Source organism: Bombina bombina, chromosome 12 (assembly GCF_027579735.1).
Source record: "Bombina bombina isolate aBomBom1 chromosome 12, aBomBom1.pri, whole genome shotgun sequence".
Taxonomy (NCBI): domain Eukaryota; kingdom Metazoa; phylum Chordata; class Amphibia; order Anura; family Bombinatoridae; genus Bombina; species Bombina bombina.
This window is the reverse complement of record NC_069510.1, coordinates 125,881,989-125,899,805: the sequence shown is the minus strand read 5'-3', so window position 1 is coordinate 125,899,805 and position 17,817 is coordinate 125,881,989. Positions and strand designations below refer to the sequence as shown.

General features: G+C 38.8%; 1 protein-coding gene across 1 annotated transcript in view; it reads left to right on the top strand.

Moving 5' to 3' along the window:
* The window catches only part of LOC128643108 (torsin-1A), a 39,744-nt gene extending 23,538 nt beyond the window's left edge, over positions 1–16,206 (top strand). The window contains exon 5 of the mRNA XM_053696059.1: positions 15,120–16,206. Within this exon, the coding sequence (XP_053552034.1) occupies positions 15,120–15,364 (245 nt within the window). The 3' untranslated portion in view covers positions 15,365–16,206. The remainder of the gene's footprint in view (positions 1–15,119) is intronic.
* The last annotated feature ends 1,611 nt before the right edge of the window (positions 16,207–17,817 follow it).

Genomic DNA, 17,817 nt, shown 5'->3' with positions numbered 1-17,817 from the left:
GTCGGGTTCTCTGGGGGCTAAAAGGCCTTAATTTTAGGAAGCGCATTCAGTTTTTCAACTTGGAATTTTCACATCGGTCACTCATGCACCCATGTCCTATTTGGACATTTCTGAAGCTGGCCAATGGAAATTTACCCCCCATCAAACCATATATTTTTAAAAAGTAGACACCCTAGGGTATTTCAAATGCTGGTATTTTAACACTTTCCATGCACTAATTCAACCACCAGTCTTTGTCAAACTTTTGGGTAGTCATTTTTTTGTGTTATTTTTCACACACATTGTACTTTAGGCATGGATTCTCAGTTCCTGTTATGTGTTACTGCCAAAAAACACCTCAATATGTGTTCAACAACATCTCCTGAGTACAGTGATACCACCCATGTATAGGGTGTGTCGGGTTCTCTGGGGCTAAAAGGCCTTAATTTCTCCAACATAGGTGTGTCCGGTCCACGGCGTCATCCTTACTTGTGGGATATTCTCTTCCCCAACAGGAAATGGCAAAGAGCCCAGCAAAGCTGGTCACATTGATCCCTCCTAGGCTCCGCCCTACCCCAGTCATTCTCTTTGCCGTTGCACAGGCAACATCTCCACGGAGATGGTTAAGAGTTTTTTGGTGTTTAAATGTAGTTTTTATTCTTCAATCAAGAGTTTGTTATTTTAAAATAGTGCTGGTATGTACTATTTACTCTGAAACAGAAAAGAGATGAAGATTTCTGTTTGTAAGAGGAAGATGATTTTAGCAACCGTTACTAAAATCGATGGCTGTTTCCACACAGGACTGTTGAGATGAAGTAACTTCAGTTGGGCGGAAACAGTGGGCAGACTTTGCTGCTTGAGGTATGACACATTTCTAACAAGACTTGGTAATGCTGGAAGCTGTCATTTTCCCTATGGGAACCGGTAAGCCATTTTTCTTAGTTTAGTATAAGAATAAAGGGCTTCACAAGGGCTTTTAAAGACTGGTAGACACTTTTTTCTGGGCAAAAACGATTACTTTATAAGTATATTTAGTGGATTATAACTATAAATAGTTCTTATAATCTTGGGGATTGTATTAAAAAACGGCAGGCACTGTATTGGACACCTTTTTCACTGGGGGCCTTTTCTAGTCATAGGCAGAGCCTCATTTTCGCGCACTAATGCGCAGTTGTTTTTGGGAAGCAAGGCATGCAGATGCATGTGCTGAGGAGCTAAGATCCACTGAAAAAAGCTTATTGAAGGCGTCATTGGTATCGTATTCCCCTCTGGGCTTGGTTGGGTCTCAGCAAAGCAGATACCAGGGACTGTATAGGGTTAAATGTAAAAACGGCTCCGGTTCCGTTATTTTAAGAGTTTAAAGCTTTCAAATTTGGTGTGCAATACTTTTAAGGCTTTAAGACACTGTGGTGAAATTTTGGTGAATTTTGAACAATTCCTTCATACTTTTTCACATATTCAGTAATAAAGTGTGTTCAGTTTACAATTTAAAGTGACAGTAACTGTTTTATTTTAAAACGTTTTTTGTGCTTTGTTATCCAAGTTTATGCCTGTTAACATGTCTGAACCAATCAGATAGACGATGTTCTGTATGTTTGAAAGTCAAGGTTCCCTCCCCAATTTAAATATATGTGATGAATGTGACATAGTGTCCAAACAAAGTAGGGACATTGATGCCACTGATAATGATGTTGCCCAAGATGATCCTCAAGTGAGGGGAGTAAGCATGGTACTGCATCATCCCCTTCTGTGTCTACACCAGTCTTGCCCACACAAGAGGGTCCCTAGTACATCTAGTGCGCCAATACTTCTTACTATGCAACAATTAACGGCTGTAATGGATAATTCTATTAAAAACATTTTGTCCAAAATGCCCCACTTATCAGAGAAAGCGCGATTGCTCTGTTTTAGATACTGAAGAGCATGAGGACGCTGATGATAATGGTTCTGACATACCCTCACACCAATCTGAAGGGGCCCAGGAGGGAGATTTTGTCTGAGGGAGAAATTTCAGATTCAGGAAAAATTTCTCAACAAGCTGAACCTGATGTTATTACATTTAAATTTAAATTAGAACATCTCCGCGCTCTGCTTAAGGAGGTGTTATCTACTCTGGATGATTGTGACAATTTGGTCATTCCAGAGAAAATATGTAAGATGGACAAGTTTCCTAGAGGTCCGGTGCCCCCCGATGCTTTTCCTATACCCAAGCAGGTTGGGCGGACATTGTAAATAAGGAATGGGAATGGCCCGGAATACCTTTTGTTCCTCCCCCTATAATTTAAGAAATTATTTCCTATGGTCGACCCCAGAAAGGACTTATGGCAGACCAGTCCCCCAAGGTCGAGGGGGGCCGGTTTCTACTCCTAAACAAACGCACTTCTATCCCTATAGAAGATAGTTGTGCTTTCAAAGATCCTATGGATAAAAAATTAGAGGGTTTGCTTAAAAGATGTTTGTTCAGCAAGGTTACTTCTACAACCAATTTCATGCATTGTTCCTGTCACTACAGCCAGCGTGTTTCTGGTTCGAAGAACTAGAAAAGTCGCTCAATAAAGAATCTTCGTATGAGGAGGTTATGGACAGAGTTCAAGCACTTAAATTGGCTAACTCTTTTATCTTAGATGCCACTTTGCAAATTAGCTAGATTAGCGGCGAAAAATTCAGGTTTTGCTATTGTGGCGCGCAGAGCGCCTTTGGCTAAAGTCTTGGTCAGCGGATGTGTCCTCCAAGAACAAATTGCTTAACATCCCTTTCAAGGGTTAAACGCTGTTTTTGGCCTGACTTGAAAGAGATTATTTCAAGACATCACTGGGGGAAAGGGCCACGCCCTTCCTCAGGATAGGTCTTTTAAGGCTAAAAATAAGCCAAATTTTCGTCCCTTTCGCAGAAACGGACCAGCCTCAAATTCTGCACCCTCTAAGCAAGAGGGTAATAGTTCTCAAACCCAAACCAGCCTGGAGACCGATGCAAGGCTGGAACAAGGGTAAGCAGGCCAAGAAACCTGCCACTGCTACTAAAACCGCATGAAGTGTTGGCCCCCGATCCCGGGACCGGATCTGGTGGGGGGCAGACTCTCTCTCTTTGCTCAGGCTTGGGCAAGAGATGTTCAGGATCCTTGGGCGCTAGAAATAGTTTCTCAAGGTTATCTCCTGGAATTCAAGGAACTACCCCCCAAGGGGAAGGTTCCACAGGTCTCAATTGTCTTCAAACCAAATAAAGACAGGCATTCTACATTGTGTAGAAGACATGTTAAGAATGGGAGTGATTCATCCCTGTTCCATTAGGTAGAACAAGGGATGGGGTTTTACTCCAATCTGTTTCATAGTTCCCAAAAAAAGAGGGAACATTCAGACCAATTATAGATCTCAAGATTCTAAACAAATTTCTCAGGGTTCAATCGTTCAAAATGGAAACCATTCGAACAATCTCTTCCCTACCATCCAGGAAGATCAATTCATGACCACGGTGGATTTAAAGGATGCGTATCTACATATTCCTATCCACAAGGAACATCATCGGTTCCTAAGGTTCGCCTTTCTGGACAAGCATTACCAGTTTGTGGCACTTCCATTCGGATTAGCCACTGCTCCAAGGATTTTTCACAAAGGTACTAGGGTCCCTTCTAGCGGTGCTAAGACCCAAGGGGCATTGCAGTAGTACCCTTACTTGGACGACATATGATTCAAGCGTCGTCTCTGTCAAAAGCAAAGGCTCATACGGACATTGTCCTAGCCTTTCTCAGATCTCACGGGTGGAAAGTGAACATAGAAAAAAGTTCTCTGTCCCCGTCAAACAAGAGTTCCACTTCTTGGGAACAATAATAGATTCCTTAGAAATGAAGATTTTTCTGACAGAGGCCAGAAAATCAAAAACTTCTATGCTCTTGTCAAGTACTTCATTCTGTTCTTCTTCCTTCCATAGCGCAGTGCATGGAAGTAATAGGTTTGATGGTTTGCGGCAATGGATCTAGTTCCTTTTGCACGAATTCATCTAAGACCCATTACACACTGTGCATGCTCAGACAGTGAATGGGATTATACAGACCTTGTCTCGACGATCCCAAGTAGATCAAAGAACCAGAGATTCACTCCGGTTGGTGGCTGACCCTGGACAACCTGTCACAGGGAATGAGCTTCCGCAGGAACAGAGTGGGTCACTTGTCACGACCGACGCTGTCTGGTGGGCTGGGGCGCGGTCTTGGGAACCCCTGAAAGCTCAGGGTCTATGGTCCTCGGGAAGAATCTCTTTCTCCCGTTAAACATTCTGGAACTGAGAGCGTATTCAATGCTCTCAAAGCTTGGCCTCAACTAGCAAAGGCCAAATTTATAAGGTTTCAATCAGACAACATGACGACTGTTTGCATATATCAACCATCAGGGGGAAACAAGGAGTTCCCTGGCGATTAGAAGAAGTGACCAAAATAATTCAATGGGCGGAGAATCACTCCTGCCATTGTCTGCAATCCAACATCCAGGAGTGGAAAATGGGAAAGCGGATTTTCTGAGTCGTCTGACTTTCCATCCGGGGGAGTGGGAACCTCCATCCGGAAATCTGTTGCCCAAATAACTCAATTATGGGGCATTCCAGACATGGATCTGATGGCGTCTCGTCAGAACTTCAAGGTTTCCTTGCTACGGGTCCAGATCCAGGGATCCCAAGGCGACCTCTAGTAGATGCACTAGTAGCCACCTTGGACCTTCAACCCTAGCTTATATATTCCCACGTTTCCTCTCATTCCCCCAGGCTGGTAGCCAGGTATCAATCAGGAGAGGGCTTCGGTGATCTTGATAGCTCCTGCGTGGCCACGCAGAACTTGGTATGCAGACCTGAGTGAATATGTCATCGGCTCCACCATGGAAGCTACCTTTGAGACAGGACCTTCTTGTTCAAGGTCCCATTACGAACATCCGAATCTGGCTTCACTCCAACTGACTGCTTGGAGATTGAACGCTTGATTTATCAAAGCGTGGGTTTTAGATTCTGTCATTGATACTCTTATTTCAGGCTAGAAAGCCTGTAATAGGAAAATTTACCATAAAATATGGAAAAAATATATCTGTTGGTGTGAATCTAAAGGATTCCCATGGAACAAGATAAAATTCCTAAGATTCTATCCTTTCTACAAGAGGGTTTGGAGACTGAGGATTATCTGCAAGTTCTTTGAAGGACAGATTTCTGCTTTACTCTGTTTTACTTCACAAAAAGCTGGCGGCTGTGCCCAGATGTTCAAGCTTTTGTTCAGGCTCTGGTTAGAATCAAGCCTGTTTACAAACCTTTGACTCCTCCTTGGAGTCTCAATTTAGTTCTTTCAGTTCTTCAAGGGGTTCCGTTTGAACCCTTCATTCCGTAGATATTAAGTTACTATCTTGGAAAGTTTTGTTTTATGGTTGCAATTTCTTCTGCTAGAAGAGTTTCAGAGTTATCTGCTCTGCAGTGTTCTCCTCCTCTATCTGGTGTTCATGCAGATAAGGTGGTTTTGCGTACTAAACCCCTGGTTTTCTTCCCGAAAGTTGTTTCTAACAAAAAACATTAACCAGGAGATAGTTGTGCCTTCTTTGTGTCCGAATCCAGTTTTTTTTTTTTTTGTGTTATTTTTCACACACATTGTACTTTAGGCATGGATTCTCAGTCCCTGTTATGTGTTACTGCCAAAAAACACCTCAATATGTGTTCAACAACATCTCCTGAGTACAGTGATACCACCCAATGTATAGGCTGTGTTGGGTTCTCTGGGGGCTAGAAAGGCCTTATTTTTAGGAAGCGCATTCCATTTTTTACACTTCCCATTTTCACATCCCATGCACCCCATGTTCTATTTAAGACATTTCTGAAGCCGGCCCAATGTAATTTACCCCCATAAAACCATATATTTTTGAAAAGTAGAATCCTAGGGTATTTCAAATGCAGGTGTGTATTAACACTTTCCATACACTAATTCAACCACTAGTCTTTGTCAAACTATTGGGCATTCATTTCTTCTGTGTTATTTTTTCACATACATTGTACTCTTAGACATGGATTCACAGCTCCTGTTATGTGTTACTACCAAAGAAAGAAGACCCAATATGTGGTCACCAACATCCTCTTGAGTTCAGTGATACCAACCTATGCATAGGTTTGGTGGCTTGTTGGGCGGGTTGACAATGCCAAATGTCTGACATGTGTTTGTGATTTTTTTTCACATCTTAACATAATTTTCTTGCCTATCGTCTTTTTTGGGGGTCTTTTAACATACCCCAATTTATTATGTTTTCCATAAATGTGATTATATTTAAAAAGTTGACCCCCCAAGGTATTATACATGGAGTGGTTTGATGACTTGATGCAACCGTTTTAGCCCCAAAAATAGGAGAGAAGTATATTGGTGGTAATTTTTTCAATGTTCATTGTTACAGACACATTGCTTTTTTACTATGATTTAGGAGAGACTGTTGTAAGTTATTGCAAAATGAATACATTCAGGTTGTTTTTCTGCAAGGCACCCTGAGTACACCCTATGCCCCCCATGCATTAGGTTTGCCAGGATTTGGGAAGGTTATGTTACAATTTTATGACTTCGTGATTTTAGTTCTTAAAAATGAGAGTATTTCTTCTGATAGGCCTATCTTTAGTTTGGGGCCTATCGCATACCCCCCACTTTTATTTATTGCATTCAAACTGTGTATATTTTTTAAATGTTGACACCCCAAGGTATTGTATATGGTGTGCTGTGATGCCTTTGAAGCAACCGTTTTAGCCCAAAAAATTGGAGAATGTGTATGGTGGTAATTTTTCCATTTTCATTTTTACAGACACATTGCTTTTTGACTATAATTTAGGAGAGACTGTTGTAAGTTATTACAAAAACATACTTCAGGTTGTTTTCTGCAAGGCACCCTGAGAACACCTATGTCCCCCCATGCAAGGTTTGACAGGGGTTTTGGTTTAAAAAAAACAGCCCAATTTTAGAAAAAATTAGAGTAGTGAAATGTAAAAATCTGGCACAGTAAAAGTAAAAAAAACAAAAAAACATCTAACCTGTAAACATAACCAAAAAAAAAAAATATATATATATATATATGTAACAGCAAATGTATTTATTTTTTAAAAAAATTGACCATTGTATGGTACCGCTTGAAGCAGTCCCCAATGTAGAGTGCGGGTGTCCAGGGCAATCAGGACAGTGATATATGGTGTCCCTTCTCTTCCCCCTCTTGGTACAGACTCTGCATTTTTTTTTGTGGTTTTGCTTTGTGGCAGTAGGGGGGATTTTAAAAATAAAATGGGTAGCCCCAACTCTGCTCTCTCCCATCACCGCCCGGGGAAGCAGGTGCATCATGGTCACAAAATCCCCGTAATAATCTGGAGCTGAAACTGTAAAAAAAGTCTTTTTAACCTCTAGGGATTTGCTTTTTTGAACAACAAAAAAGCGTTGTGGGTTGCAATCTGCATTAGGTAAATTGCAACCTTTTTGTACCAGGCCCTTGTCTTCCGTATAATTAGGTAGGGCTGAGCAGTGATCAGCCAGATCAACCCCACCCATATGCCGGTTATAAGACTTGATGCACACTGGCTTCCCCTTATGATCTCAGCTCTGCCACGTACAGAAAACCGCCACCCGTCCCTCTCTGTGTGGATGGTGGTAAGAAGGTATACACTCCTTCTTGTCTCTGTACTTCAGTGCCAACAGCTCCTCTTGGCGCAGAAGCTGAGGTCTCCACCCTTCGTAGCCGGGTGCGTACAAGCTGTCCTGGGAAACCTGCGTGGTTCATTTTTATTTGTACCCGCAAGCTACTGTATCAAAGCAATACAGTAGCTTGAACAAAAGGACACTTGTATAAAAATTGTCCTAAGTACAGTGATACCCTTTGTTCATTAGGGGTAATATCAGGTCCCAGACAATCTTGCCAGTGGTTCCCCATATGTTCTGGCAACCTGGAGGGTCAAGGTGGCTATCCTTTCCCTCATACACCCGGAAGGCCCTGAGTATACCCAGTCTCGCTGTCACAGAGCTTATACACCTTTACCCCATTCTGGAGCGTTTGGAAGGAATATACTGCTTGAATCCCAGCCTTCCCTTATACTTCATTAGGGATTCAGTCAACGCATATATTCCTTCCAGGTGTATAAGCCTCTGCAAACTGGCAGAAAAGTGGGTTATCAGGGGGCGAGATTTTATACTGCCTGTCAAATTGGGATGCTCCCTAGGGGGGCACAGGCTGTTGTCGCTGAAGTGCATGAAATGCAGAATCATTTCATACCTCTTCCTCGACATAGTCTGGGAGAAAATGGGGCGGTAGAGCAGATGGGGCTTAGTACTCCAGTAGGAAGCGAATGGAGGGTTTCTTTATGATGCCATCAGCATAGTCAATGCCCAGAATTTTTTGAATTCTGGCACATTGATGGGGGCCCATTGCTGCTTTGCCAAATATGTTCCAGGCTTTGCAGCACGGAACATGATGGGCATATAAATTAGTTTGGGCGACAATGTTCCCCAATATATCATCGGCCAGAAACACTTCCATTAAACTGCTGGGGGCTCTAAAACCTGCCACATCTATATTTATGCGAGCATTTGCTGTGAAGGGTGGGATATCTGGCCTCTGGAGATGAGGCGTTACCCACTCTTCAGCAGCAATGGCAGCAACACGCCTCCTTCTGGCAGGGCGGGCTAGCAGCCACAGATACATCACTATCAGTTGAGACTGCATCTCAGTGATGTATCTGAGCACATGGCAGGGTCACAAATTGGGGTCTGAGTCAGAAATAGAGGCATCTGACTCTGACGCAAGGATGGCATACGCCTCCCTCAGCACTATATCTTTTCTGTGACATTTTTGTATCTGTCACAGAAACAATTACTAAAAAAAATTAAATTAACTAAATTAAATAGCAAAAAAGTACAGCTATGCTACTGCCAGTGATTTATAGCGATCACTGGCAAGCTAGGGGTTAATGGCTCTGAAAATTAAATTAACTAAATGTTTCTGAAAAGAGCCTTAGGGTATTTTAAAAATTACAACAACAAAATTAACCCCATAAAAAAATGCACAGACAGCAAAAAAAGTACAGCCTATGCAACTGCCAGTGATTTATAGCGATCACTGGCAAGCTAGGGGTTAATGGCTCTGAAAATTAAATTAAATTAACTAAATTAACTAGCAAAAAAAGTACAGCTATGCTACTGCCAGTGATTTATAGCGATCACTGGCAAGCTAGGGGTTAATGGCTCTGAAAATTAAATTAACTAAATGTTTTCTGAAAAGAGCCTTTGGGTTTTTAAAAAAATTACAACAACAAAATTAACCCTAAAAAAAATGCAACAGACAGCAAAAAAGTACAGCTATGCAACTGCCAGTGATTTATAGCGCATCACTGGCAAGCTAGGGGTTATGGCCTCTGAAAATTAAATTAACTAAATTAATTAACATAAATTAACTAAGCAAAAAAAGTACAAGCTATGCCTACTGCCAGTGATTTATAGCGATCACTGGCAAGCTAGGGGTAATGGCTCTGAAAATTAAATTAAATTAACTAAATGTTTCTGAAAAGAGCCTTTGGGTTTTTAAAAAAATTACAACAACAAATTAACCCCTAAAAAAATGCACAGACAGCAAAAACGTACAGCTATGCAACCTGCCAGTGATTTATAGCGATCACTGGCAAGCTAGGGGTTAATGGCTCTGAAAATTAAATTAACTATATGTTTCTGAAAAGAGCCTTAGGGTTTTTAAAAAATTACAACAACAAACTTAACCCCTAAAAAAATGCACAGACAGCAACATGCAGCAAAAAAAGTGCACCTATGCTACTGCCAGTGATATATAGTGATCACTGGCAAGCTAGGGGTTAATGGCTCTGAAAAGAGCCTTTGGTTCTAATATTTTTTAACAAATAAAAGAAATAAATATCTATCTCTCTGTAAATACAGGTCTCTCTCTTCTACCCAAAAAATGGCAAGTGAGGAGAGGGAGGGAGATCCACACTGATCATAGTCAATATTTACAAATATTGACATGATCTCAGACAAATGGGGTATTTTATTATTTATTTATTTTTTAGGTGTGGGAGGCTCAGATTGGGTGACCCTAGCTTGCCCCTATGATGATGCAGGCTATGGGACACCCCCAGAGGCCCCATGATGCACTGGGCATCGCCATCTTGGGATGACCTAGTGAAGGGGGAGGGGGGGGCTATTTAGGGCTTTTTTTTTTTAATTTTATTCGTTTTTTCTTGTTTTGTTTTTTTTTTACTTTTAATTTTACAACTAACTAAGTGCCTCGACCCCACCGACGGCACTTAGCACACAAGCAGAGCATCGGAAGCCGTGTCGATCGCTTCCGATGCATCTGAAACACTGCGGGGCTCCACGTGGAGCGAAACCGGAAGTGATCACTCGTGGGGGAGTGATCAAGTCCGGTCCCGGCACTCGGGGGGAACAGTATTGCAGGATGCCCTAGACATCAAGGCAAGCCTGCAATACTGTTAGAGCAGCTGGAAGCGATTTCGATCGCTTCCTGTGCTCTGTTAAACCGACGACGTATGCCATACGTCCTCGGTCGTTAAGTGCTTTTTTTTTTTGAGGACGTATGGCATACGGTCGGTCGGTCGTTAAGGGTTAATGTCCTTTTTTTTTTTTAAACCCCACTGTTTTAAATATGGCAGTTTATGAATATAGTCAAGGGGAATACATGCTTCTTACTGGTTACTGAAATTCACCCTAGTAGATGCGTGATTAACATTTCCTATAACGGCCATCTGCTACCAGAGGAGTATTAGTCCTTTCATAAGAAAGAGGGCTGTCCAACATTTAAAGTGTTTTAGACCAGACTTAAAGGTGGCACCTTTTGCTGATGCAGGAAACAAGGTAAATCACATCTTCTGGCCATTACAGCAGTCAACCTTCTAGTATTGGCAGGAGGACCATCTCAACCAGTAGATCTGATGGTTTTGTATCTGTTATCAAGTGGGGGGTTGTCGGTCTGTATCCTCTCCTGGAAGCCTATTCACTAGCTTGCTTTCACCCCAATTGAGATAGGACCTTTTTTCAACTAGCCTGGGTTCTTTACTGCATTCAGGCCTCATCTTTCAAGTCCTTTGAAGATTTAAACATGCGGGGATAAAGTGATGGGCAATTCTACCTTGTGGTACAAAACCATATACTGTGTTCCGGCTCATAAGCAAAATCTGAGTATATTAAATTGAAGAGGAGAAGGAAAATTGCCAGAATTAGGAATCCCACACCTATTGTAGACTATAATAATTTATTAACAAGATAAATAAAATGATCCTAATTAGCTAATTACAACATAAGTAACATTTTAGCTTTTGCGGTGACTTCATACAACAACAGAACAGCATCAAACAGGCGGCTATTTTGAGATCTTGAAACTCAAACAACTGTGACAAAGCATATGTAGGGCAATGCTTTGATGGTCTTGGTGTAAAGCAGTCATCTGTTTTTATAAAATGCCAAATAAACAAGAGTAAGCATTAATATTTACAGAAAGTTGCCATAAAGCACCAGTTCTGTGAGCAAACTTTATTACGTGTGAAATATATTGTTTAGCGTTACCAGTTTAATTTCTTTCTCTTGCTTCAAGCAGCCCCTTGAATGTCAGGGACATGCTAAATGCCAAACTATCGTCTTCCCCACTACTACTAATTTAATGAGATTGGCTGTAGACAAATCCTGGATATTCAGGTCCTGAGTCTGCAAGCTTGGTGGATTATTGATGTTGTTTAAAGAAGGATAACCTTTCTAACCTTTTAGTGCAAATGTGTAGGTCTTTAGTTTTTCCAACATTACTAGAGTCGGATGGTTCTGACGTCCTACAGTACAGCAAATCTTTCAGGCATACACAACCTGTGCATAAGTCTTAGGGATTTGCTTCTGGTACTGGAACCCTTGATGACTTCTTTTGAACCATTACAGCAACTATCCCTTTAGAATCTCACCATGAAGACTGTGATTTTTATTTTGACATTTGCCAAGGTCCAATAAATGTCTTAAAGGGATAGTCAGGTCAAAATTAAACTCATGATTCAGATAGAGCAGCAACTTTCTAATTTACTCCTATTATCAATTTCTCTTCATTCTCTTGGTATCTTTATTATAAAAAGCAATAATGTAAGCTTTGGAGCTGGCCCGTTTTTACTTCAGCACCCTGGGTAGTGCTTGCTTATTGGTGTCTAAATGTAACCATCAATTCGCAAGCGCTACCCAGGGTGCTAAACAAAAAATTGGCTGGCTCCTAAGCTTACATTCCAGCTTTTTCAAATAAAGATACAAAGAGAACAAAGAAAAATTGATAATAGAAGTACATTAGAACGTTGCTTAAATGAAAGTTTAATTTTGACTAGACTATCCCTTTAAAGGGACATGAATTTCATTATTTTTTTGTGTGATTTAGATAGAGCTTACACTTTTAATCAACTTTCCAATTGACTTTTACTATATTATTTGTTTCATTCTCTTTGTATCCTTTATTGAAAAGCAGCGTGTCATGTTATTGGCTCACTCGTGTGCATTGCTGTTCTTCAACAACAGTTATTAAAAGAATGACGCAAATTAGATAATGGAACTAAATTGGAAAGTTGTTTAAAATAAGTATTCTCTATCTGAATCATAAAAGAAAAATGTTGTTTCATATTAAGTTGCAGGGTCTAGCCTACCTTCATGATCGGATAAATCTGCGTCCTGCATCTGTCTCCCTATGTTTTGTATACTTAAAGGGACATGAAACACAATTTTTTCTTTCTTTCATGATTTAGAAAGAGCACGCAATTGTAAACAACTTTCTAATTTGCTTAATTCTCTTGATATCCTTTGCTGAAAAGCATATATAGATAGGCTCAGTAGCTGCTGATTGGTGGCTGTTCATAGATGCCTCGTGTGATTGGCTCACCCATGTGCATTGCTATTTCTTCAACAAAGGATATCTAAAGAATAAAGCAAATTAGATAATATAAGTAAATTGGAATGTTGTTTAAAATTGTATCTTCTATCTAAATCAGGAAAGAAAATTTTGGGGTTTAATGTCCCTTTTAAGATTTGGTTTGTCTTCATGAATATGTAGTAGACAAGAGCTTGACAGGTTATTTCACTTATGAAAAATGACAGGCTTCCAGGTAAATTGTTTATTGCATTAATTTGTGTCATTAACGGGGTCGATCTGATCAAGCGACGGCGGACAGTGGCCGTACTTATGCGCCCCTGTCCACCTCAGCTCCCGGAGTTCAGCATTGCACAAAAGCGCTCTATTCTGCGCTCTTGTGTAACCAACTCCCCCTGCCCCTCACACAGCCAATAAAGCGCATCGGACCGAGACCGGAAAGATTGAAATTCACCACCTAAGAGATGGAGAAGAGATTAGGAAGCCAGTGGTCTGCTGCTTGATAAATACGGACCGCAGATTCTGCTCGCAAGGGCTGGAGGTCAAGGCTTCTGCTAAAACTCAGCTCAGTAAACATAGTTTTGCTTTTTCGACATGATTTGCTATGATGCTTTTAGTTTCTCGTTTGGTTTTTGCATAACCTTGAATTATATGTTCAGATCAAATAGAATATATTATTAAAATACATAAAAACATGGTTACAATGTATACAATACATAAAAAAACTTGTTACAATGTAATACAATACATAAAACAGGTTACCAATGTAATACAATACATAAACAACAGGTTACAATGTAATAAAAGTACATAAAAACAGGTTACAATGATAATACAATACTTAAAAACATGTTACAATGTAAAACAATACATAAAAACCATGATTACAATGATAATACAATGCATAAAAACTGTTACAATGTAATAAAATACATAAAAACAGGTTACAATGTAATACAATACATAAAAACAGGTTACAATGTAATACAATACATAAAAACAGGTTACAATGTAATACAATACATAAAAACAGGTTACAATGTAATACAATACATAAAAACAGGTTACAATGTAATACAATACATAAAAACAGGTTACAATGTAATAAAATACATAAAAACAGGTTACAATGTAATAAAATACATAAAAACAGGTTACAATGTAATACAATACATAAAAACAGGTTACAATGTAATAAAATACATAAAAACAGGTTACAATGTAATAAATACATAAAAACAGGTTACAATGTAATAAAATACATAAAAACAGGTTACAATGTAATACAATACTTAAAAACAGGTTACAATGTAATACAATACATAAAAACAAGTTAACAATGTAATAAAATACATAAAATACAGGTTTACAATGTAATAAATACATTAAAAAACAGGTTACACTTGTAATACAATACTTAAAAACAGGTACAATGTAATACAATACATAAAAACAGGTTACAATGTAATTAAAATACTTATAAACAAGGTTTACAAGTAATAAAAATACATAAAAACAGGTTACATATGTAATAAAATACATAAAAACAGGTTACAATGTAATACAATACATAAAAACAGGTTAAATGTAATACAATACATAAAAACAGGTTACAAGGTATACAATACATAAAAACAGGTTACAATGTAATACAATACATAAAAACAGGTTATCAATGTAATATAAATACATAAAAACAGGTTACAATGTAATAAAATACATAAAAACAGGTTACAATGTTAATAAATACATAAAAACAGGTTACAATGTAATAAAATACATAAAAACAGGTTACAATGTAATAAAATACATAAAAACAGGTTACAATGTAATAAAATACATAAAAACAGGTTACAATGTAATAAAATACATAAAAATAAGGAATCTTGCATACGGTTGAAGATCCACAAATGTAGTCACCTAGTTTGTCTGTGACACACAACACGTTTTGTTATTCCACCTCTTCATGTTTATTATCCATTTAAATCGTATTGTCATTTCTATATCTTGGCTCTGTTTATTAAATATTTTTCATTGAGTTTCCTTAATTTCTTTTAGTTTGTTTTTTTGTCTGTCTGATCCTCTTTAAAGTGTGTGTGTGTGTGTGGTGGGGGGGGGGGGGGGGGGGGGGGGGTCTGCCTTTACTGGTAAATGAGTCAAGTTAAAGCAAATTATCATAGATGGTTCAACTTGGTATTTTTTCCCCCAGCTGGTTACCTTTTTCTGGCATTAATTATGTGGTTGATTTTATCTTTTCCACAGGTGGTTTTTGGCACTGCAGCCTCATAGACAAGAACCTCATAGACTTCTTTGTTCCATTCCTGCCTCTGGAGTTTAGCCACGTGAAGATGTGCGTGCTTGCAGAACTTCAGCATCAAGGTTATGAACAGGATGAGGAGCTGGCAGGGAGAGTTGCCAAAGAGTTAACGTATTACCCGAGAGAGGAACCAATGTTTTCTGACAAAGGCTGTAAAACTGTGACAACTAAACTCAGCCTCCATCTTTAACTCTTTCTGCGCGTGAGGCTAATATCCCTACAACTAAAGGATATGGCAAACAGACTGCAATAAGCACTTAAATCCATTTATATAGATTTTTTTTTATTTTTGTACGTTTTTATCAGAGTGATATTTTCGTATTGACTGTTACCTTTTATCAAGACTTTCCTGAAACACTTCCTGATGCAGATTCCTGTTTTTTGCCTGTATTTTTGCTGCATTTAGCATCTCTGAGAATCCTCTCGTTTCACATACCTCATTTCCTAAATCTTCACATTTTTAAGTCATTTACAGAGGTCACATTTTGTGAGTTGGAAAAGCGCTTCTCCTTAATCCGTTACAATTTCTTGTTTACACTCAAATGTCAGTTATTCATATAGCAGTTTAACTTGGCCTGATTTTGTTACCATGAAGAATGGAGGTATAAAGGGGCATAGACTCATTTACTGTTTAGCGGATCACCCTAGTGCATCAAAAAATTGAGATCAGCTTGGTGGTAAATTTATGACAAAAAAACGTGTTCATTCTTAAACCGACTGACTTTGATAATTTACTGTGTTGAACAAGTTATGTGTTAAAGATAATGCATAATTTCACGTCCCTTTTAATTTGTTTTGCATAGCATTAATAATCACCTTTTTTTGTCATTTTATATATATATATAACCCAACATCTAATCTCAGGAACTCATTCTTCCGCAAAGTTTCCTGTTTTTTGTATGAGCTTCATAGAGTTCCCTGTAAAAATCTAAGATATCAATTATTATTTCCAAGTGTATTAACTCATTGGCTGCCAACATTGTCTTTTTCTTGACAACCCAGAGGTAAAATAGCATGTTGTTATTGTGATAATGTTACATGTTCCTCCATTATTGGACCATATGTGTACGAATTTGAAATAGGACGAGCTGCAGGCGTGGATCAAAGGGATTGTCTCGCTCTTTGACTCTTCATAATTGAACAGATGGAAACATTGCCTCCTGGACATCATCGATCCCTCTTAAAACGTATCGGGATTGCTGTGAATACATGACTGGGAGCGTCTAAGCACAACGCCATTGTCCCTCTTCCTCAAGTGCACAATTTGTTTTAGCTGAAGGTGGGTGCTTCTTTTTACTCAAGGATCACTAAAGGAAAACAATTTTTTTAAGTGCACACTATGTAATTATGTTTATGCATTTGCGGAATGGCTGACGGCAGTCACATGATACAAGGGGGAGGGTAAATTGAATAACTTTGCAAAAATGTTTATATTGCTCATTTCAATTTGAAAGTGCCATTGTATTGTCTTTTTGTTGTGTATTTGTCAGTTACTTAATGCTATTGTATGTAGTGGTCCTTTTAAAGGGACAAAACTGAAAAATGCTCAAGTGTGTAAGAGAATGTTATTGCACATTGCTTAGAATTTTGTATTCAGTCCCTATGGAACGTATTAAACACACACTTCAGTTCAGCTCCTGAGCAGCAATGCGCTACTGGGAGCTAGCTGAACACATCTGATGAGCCAATGACAGGAGGCATATATGTGCAGCCACCAATAAGCAACTAGCTCCCAGAATACATTGCTACTCCTGAGCCTACCTAGGTATGTTTTTTTTTTTTTATGTAATGATTCCAAGAGAACAGAGATTATAATATAAATATATTGAAAAGCCTCTTAAAACTGTTGCTCTATCTGAACAATGAAAGTTTTTTTAATTTTTACTAAACTGTAATATTTTTTTCCATGAGAAACACACTCAGCATGCCAAAAAGCTTTCCAGATAAAGCGACATCTGGGTAAGAAGTATTTCAGATAATTGTGTCCTGAACTTCTTCTCAGCAGTATGTCTGGAGTTCAAGAAGAAGCCTTCTATCCATAGATTTTAAGGGATACCTATCTTCACATTCCCATCACAGAATACCATCGGCAGTTTAAAGTGATGGTAAACCTTAACTAATCAAATGCCATAGATTTAATCTATACCGTTAAAGTAGGTGTACCTTTTTTTTTTTTTTAAATTGTGATCCCTCTGTGAAAGGATTAAATTAGTGTATATAGCAATGCTTCTATTGCAATGTTATGCCGGCCCACTTTTTTTTTTTTTTTTTTTGACATTTCCAGTGAACATCCAATCAGCGTGTGTGTCATTTGACGATCTTGTAGTCCAGCCCTTTTAAAGTAATTAGAAAGCCTATGTAGAGTGTATGTCACTACTCTATACATCACAGCCCAACCAAAAGAGAAAATGAAGGAGGGTGGAGGAACAGACAATACCAATTAGGATTATAAACATTTTAATATATAATATAATATTATATAATATAATATTATTAGGAGATCATCTGTGCTGCTGCAAAAATTATTCACCAACGTCCTGTTCCACTAATTGTAGAGCTTCAGCTCAGAGGGTTTTTCTTAATACTTAAAGGGACACTGAACCCAAATTTTTTCTTTTGTGATTCAGATAGAGCATGCAATTT